This window comes from Littorina saxatilis, linkage group LG7 (genome assembly GCF_037325665.1).
Source record: "Littorina saxatilis isolate snail1 linkage group LG7, US_GU_Lsax_2.0, whole genome shotgun sequence".
Classification (NCBI taxonomy): Eukaryota; Metazoa; Mollusca; class Gastropoda; order Littorinimorpha; family Littorinidae; genus Littorina; species Littorina saxatilis.
The window spans coordinates 40,603,027-40,609,026 of record NC_090251.1 but is presented as its reverse complement, the minus strand read 5'-3'; the positions used below and the strand labels follow the sequence as shown (position 1 = coordinate 40,609,026).

The 6,000-nt window shown below is 40.2% G+C and overlaps 1 protein-coding gene across 6 annotated transcripts in view; it reads left to right on the top strand.

Annotated features, from left to right (window-relative positions):
• LOC138971469 (ankyrin repeat and SAM domain-containing protein 1A-like) overlaps window positions 1–6,000 on the top strand; it is a 120,679-nt gene that overhangs the window by 77,882 nt on the left and 36,797 nt on the right. For 5 of the 6 annotated variants that reach the window (XM_070344203.1, XM_070344205.1, XM_070344201.1 and 2 more), the window contains one exon: window positions 425–448. The exons of the other annotated variant lie outside the window; for it this stretch is intronic. In XM_070344203.1, the coding sequence (XP_070200304.1) occupies window positions 425–448 (24 nt within the window). The remainder of the gene's footprint in view (window positions 1–424; window positions 449–6,000) is intronic. 6 annotated transcript variants of the gene reach the window in all.

Sequence of the window (6,000 nt, the reverse complement as noted above, 5' to 3'; positions counted from 1 at the left end):
TTTATTTAATCCAGTGCTTTTCCTAGCATTTGATTCTCGTCGCGATATAACCTTCGTGGTTGAAAACGACGTTAAACACCAAATAAAGAAAGAAAGAAAGCATTTGATTTAAATAAAGGCTAATTTTTCTCATTCTTAGATATCGTTCAAGGACGTTTATTAAATTCAATACAAAATCAACCCAGACAGGCCGCTGTACAAACTCCTTGGGAATGGGAATACTGGGCAATGGTGGTTACGGCAATGATGCTTTTAATAGAATGCACAGTGAAGAGAAAGGGAAATGTCGCCAGGATAAGGCTGAGCTAGATCTATTAATTAGCAATTTATAGGGCGAACCGTGAAAAGTATAATGAAGACTTGTATCTTATGATGATTTCCTGCTTATGTCGGAAACTTACGTAAAACTTGTTTTGCTCCACAGCAAAGATTAAGGCGAAAATTACAGGTTGGTTAAAGGATAGATGTTTGATGTTGTTCAGAAGATTTTGTTACACGTGAAGTTGGTGTTAGTAGAGCTTCTTTTGCCAAAAATGTGTTTCGGCAGTTTGAATGTTATTTGGTTTTTTCTGTTTTTTGTTATTTACTTTTCTTTTTTGTGCCCTTTGTTGTTGTTTTTCACACCTTTTTTTCTTCTTTATACATTTACTCAATATTTGACTAAATGAATTGCAATGGATTGGGTATACAGAGAGGGTATGTGTCAATGAGCGTGCGTGCATGCATGCATATCGAGCAATTCTCGGAAAACTACAGCATAAATGTTTGTGAAACTCGACCTGTAAATTCTTCCAGGGGATATTCCCAGACATTTTATATTTGAAGAAAAGAGAGACAACATCTTGATTTTATTATGTTCTGTCGTGTTTCCTGGATTAAAAAAATATACAAATGTTACGCTTGTTCTGAAAATGAGCTCTAAAAATTAAAGAAAATCGCAAATCCATTTTATGCAAACTAGGATTATTGTTGGCTTCTGTTAACAAAAGCACTGAGTCAACGCTGTCTCGGTCAAAATGTTTCGCTCAGCCCAGGTTTTATGAGTCTCAGTGATATGTGATCCAGTGTGTTCAGTTTCGGTCTTTTAGGCCGACAGATTGACTAAATGTTTTGAAATCCCACTTAACTTGTATTTTATTTCCCAAACACACAAGTCTGTTCCATTATGTTTGTTTGTTAATATAATTTTGCTAGTGTAGTGCTTTGGCAAAAATGTGGTGATGAATTGTAGAACATAGAAACACTTACGAGTGAGTGTATGTGATTGCATGCTCTTGAGATTATGTTTTGTTGCACAGGGTGAATATTTACTTAGAGTTAGAAAATGTTGTGAATAGCTGGACTGTTTATGTTGTCACTGTATCATTTAATGTTGGTGTTATTTTTCAGTTTGTCATTGCTTGAAATAAGTACGGCAATGTGTGTGTGGCTGATTGCTCAGCTTCAATGATAATTACAAATAATATAATATGGATTAGAATGCATTTTGGACAGGTGCAGTGGCCCAGTGGATAAGACATGGGCCTCCTAATGGGAAGGTCGTGAATTCAAATCCCGGCTGCGGCCGCCTGGTGGGTTAAGGGTGGAGATTTTTCCGATCTCCCAGGTCAACTTGTTTGCAGACCTGTTAGTGCCTTATTCCCCTTCGTGTGTACACACAAGCACAAGACCAAGTGCGCACGGAAAAGATCCTGTAATCTATGTCAGAGTTTGGTGGGTTATAGAAACACAAAAATACCCAGCATGCTTCTCCCGAAAGCGGTGTAGGGCTGCCTGAATGGCGGGGTAAAAACGGTCATGCACGTAAAAACACACTCGTGCAAAAACATGAGTGAACGTGGGAGTTTCAGCCCATGAACGAAGAAGAAGGCATTTTAATGGTTTGAGTCGGACTTGCCTAATGTCGGTTGGTCACGGTAAATTATCAGCATTGATGCTTCGAGAAATAAGCATTTGCATGGTGTGTTTGTTTTTCCATGTTTACATACATTTATTTGTTGGTGATTTTGCTTTTTAACACATGTATATATACACTCAAGTTTTTTTCTTTGGGATATTGCTCTTATGTTGAAGAGTTAATTTTCACATTTATTTTCTTTGAATTTGTTCTAGTCAAGAGTATAGTAACTGTGTAGAAAAGGTGTATGGAGAAAAGACTCTTTTGTCTCTCTCCTTGGGGAAAAGAATCTTGTGTTTGTGTGTACAATGCAATTCATACAAGCCATACTTTTTTTCACTGCTTGCATCGTACAGTCTACTGGCAAGTGACTCAAACGGCAGCCCCTATTTATTTTCAATGTTCACTGTACTGCACAGGGTTCCACACAGGCTCTGAGAATACCCTTTCACCAAAAAAGTAAAGGGTTTTCATACCCTTTCCTGATTGATCAAAGGGTATGGCATGTTGTCGGCGACTCGGTGTATAGCTTTGCCGTTTTACCAGGTTCTTGCATGTGCATGATGTCTATGTGTGCAAATTGCATTGTCAATTTGAGAGTGCTTTGAATAAAGGAAATAATTTATGACCATTGTGGAATGTCATATGTGTAAATTCTTGCTTGTAGCATTACAATAAGTGAATAACACTTACACATTTACAGCAATTACTGGGGTATCAAAACACTAGTCAGAGGCTGAGAGCTTTCACAAAATGAACAAGTAAACTGGCTTGAAATTCTGAACAGTAAACTTTTATTAATAACCCAGAACCCAGCCACCAGTGCCACACAGTTTTTTTCCCCACAAATTCAGGGTAATGCTATGAAAAGTCAGTTCAGTTCCACAACAACAAGAACATTATTATGAGTGTCAATAAGTTTGAAATTATTTGCCTGTTCAGTTGTTGGTTACAACTTAACAACACACCTATCAAGTGCCTGTTGAAATTCACATCTGCAACACACTTGTGACTGTGTCTCTCCACAACAGTTCAATCTAAGTTCCAACACACTAAAGCGTGGCATCATTGAAAGGGCTCTAATATTACTCAGTCTTTGGGTGAAGTCTTGGTGTTTTGCTTTGCAAGTCACAGCCACTGTCAACAGATTTCTTTTTCCTCATGGCTCCGTGCACTTGCAATGCCCTTCCAGTGATGTCACGCTTTAGGTCAGTGCGTACTGTTTCAGTGTTTGTTTCCGGCAGTCTGACTGGCTAAGGCTTCGTGTAGCCTATTGTTTGTCTTTTGCCATCACTGTTTGTGAATGTCCCTGTTGATATGCGATGTTGGTCACTCTCGTTATGTCTAACAAGAGCAGATCGTTGAAAATTGCTTGAGCCGTCCTTTCCAAAAATGTTTGAAGCCTTGGTGGCTCGGCAATCTTTGCACAGCATGGCCCCGGTGTCTGGGTCTCTCCTCAGCCATGGAAACTCAATTTTCCACTTCTCCTGAAAAGTCAGATCATTTGAACTGGTTTGAGCACTTTCAGCAGGATCAGGTATCGCAAACGTCAAAGTTCGTTGTTTTGGATCAACTGCAGCAGGCTTTCTTGGTCGTGGCATTTTCAAACACAAAGTCAGTGACAAAACTGATCGTCTGCAAACTTGCACGCTCGCGGGCTTCGCGGAACCAACAGAACCGAAAATAGCGGAGGGGAAGTAACTCTGGTCACGCTGACAGCGCCAACTTCCTGGAGACAGTAAACACGTGTCGAGATCGCCGATGAAGCTTTCCGAAATTAGTCTCCCGCGAAAAAAACAAAAAACTCGAGCGTCGCATAACCAGTCGTACCGTATGTAAAACGATCAAAGTCATACCCTTTTGCCTTTCAAGTCGTACGTTATTATACCTCTTGGCAAAATAATTGTTATTTTTCTATAACTTTTCCCCCCATGGTTCATTCATCATCTGACATAACTTTTTAGCGAAATCTAACAATAAGATTATTGAAAAAAAGCAAAAATGTAGACGACCACCTTTAAGACCTAAATCTGAAAAAAAAATCAGGTCTTATAAAGGAGGGAGTCTTAAAATGGGGTACATTATCAGATGTTATGAACAGACAATCTAAAAAAATCACGGTCTTAAAAGGGAGAAAACTTAAATTGGGGAGTCTTAAAAGGAAGGATCCGCTGTACTGTCAAAATTACTACTACGATAGCAAAACAGAACCGCGTAAATTGATTTGCATACCAAACGCACGCGAAAGCTAGAATAGTGCTGACTCCACTATAGGTCCAATTCATTCTTCTTTCTCGGCGTGACGTTATCAAATGGATCGGCTAGCTTTAGCCCTAAGGGGCACAACTCCGCTCATACTCTCTTCGCGCCGCCACATTGGATGCCGTCTTTGTTAGTTTTCTTCATTGCACTCTTATTCTTTTTGCGTATTTCACTGTGTATGCAGACAGGGAAAGGCGCGAGCGCCGTAACCAACAGCGAAAACGGCCACAAGACCACTCAGCGAACCGAAACAGAATCCCTAAGCTGCCTAAACGACAATAGTCAATCTATTGTCCCGAACCTACAACCCGGTCTGCCCTCGGGCGGACCACCCTCATCTTCCAAAAAGGGATGAATTGTCTCGTTGCTAAACCAAACAAACAACTATTACACCCTCCCTCCAATGAACCTGTACGCATAGTACACATACGGGGAATATAACCCGTTAATATACGACCACAGTACATTTAGTACAATACATCCTGGTACACACCATTGAGGAAAAATCCCACCATAAATCATACATAAATGATTATCTTTATTGTTTTTCTTCTTGTGAATAAACACAAGAAAGAAATGGGCTGAACAAACAAATACACGAATCACCGAGCCTTATATAAGCCTCAGTCACTGTGAGGACATTTGGTTAATAAACCACCAGTACGTGCAAGTACATCCTAAAAAGGGAAATGACTAATAGTCATCTATAAATGATTATTCTCAATTGAGAATCAAAATAATGAGGATATGGGTTTGAATAGTTGTCCCCTGACGAGGCTACCTTTCAGTTTCCCCAGAACACCTCTCTAAAACCACAAAGAAGCTATCCTAGCAATTTGAAACTGTAAATATTGCCGAAAAGTACTACAATTGGGAGAGGTACTTTGGGATCTCTGGGCTGCCTACTGCATTTGCCGGGTTTGGCAGACCCTTGATTTTTACCCCCTATGCCACACAACGTGTCATTTTCACTTTTGTCGAGTCGCCACCCAACGCTCAAGCACTGTGAGAGATCGTGCAAGGCATCCAACATGGCGGCGGATGACCAATTCCAGAGAGTTACGACCCGTGATTCTCATACCGCGCGCGCCGAGTAGAAATGCTGTTGATAACTTGAGTTTCTGCAATGGGCCTATACGTGTATCAGACAACACTCACATGGACAGATGAACGACATTAGCGTGATTGCTGAAGCGAAGATCAGCAATGTAGTCCAGGCATATTAGAGAACAACGTTGAAGTGACAATGACTAGGTTTAAAATGTCCCTTATCAGAAAGTTCAACCTCAGTCCTTTGATGTTTATTAAACACATTTTCATATAAAGTTGGCGCTTCATACGGAAAAATGGCTTTGAAATTGACCCAAATCCTTCTTTGGGCTCTGTAAATGTCGTTTGGGGGTATGGTTGTAAAATGGTATCTACTGGTCACCCCAATGTATAAACTGAAAACTCTTTCTGCACCAGAACACGCAGAAAGGATTGTATCTGCCTGATGTCTGATGCTTTTCAAAATCCCCAACCACTAACATCTTCAAAACGGACTTTAACTGACACTGTTGTTTTTCCCTATATAATCCTTACTATTTTTCCGAGACGTCGTCGTGTTGTGTATTTAGCTTGCCACAACCTCATACATGGTCCTAAAAGTTAAAGTTGAAGAAAATACTAAAGATAAATGAAAAAGCTGACGCAGTGTCATTCGCACCGTGAATCCCCCCATGGGAACATACTAAAGTCTGGTTCCAAATAGGCTCAATTTCCTTCTATTTCTTTGTATTTCTGCCTCGTAGGGGTAGGGGTGTTCAAACCAAAGGCACCTTTAAACCAAAATTCAAATC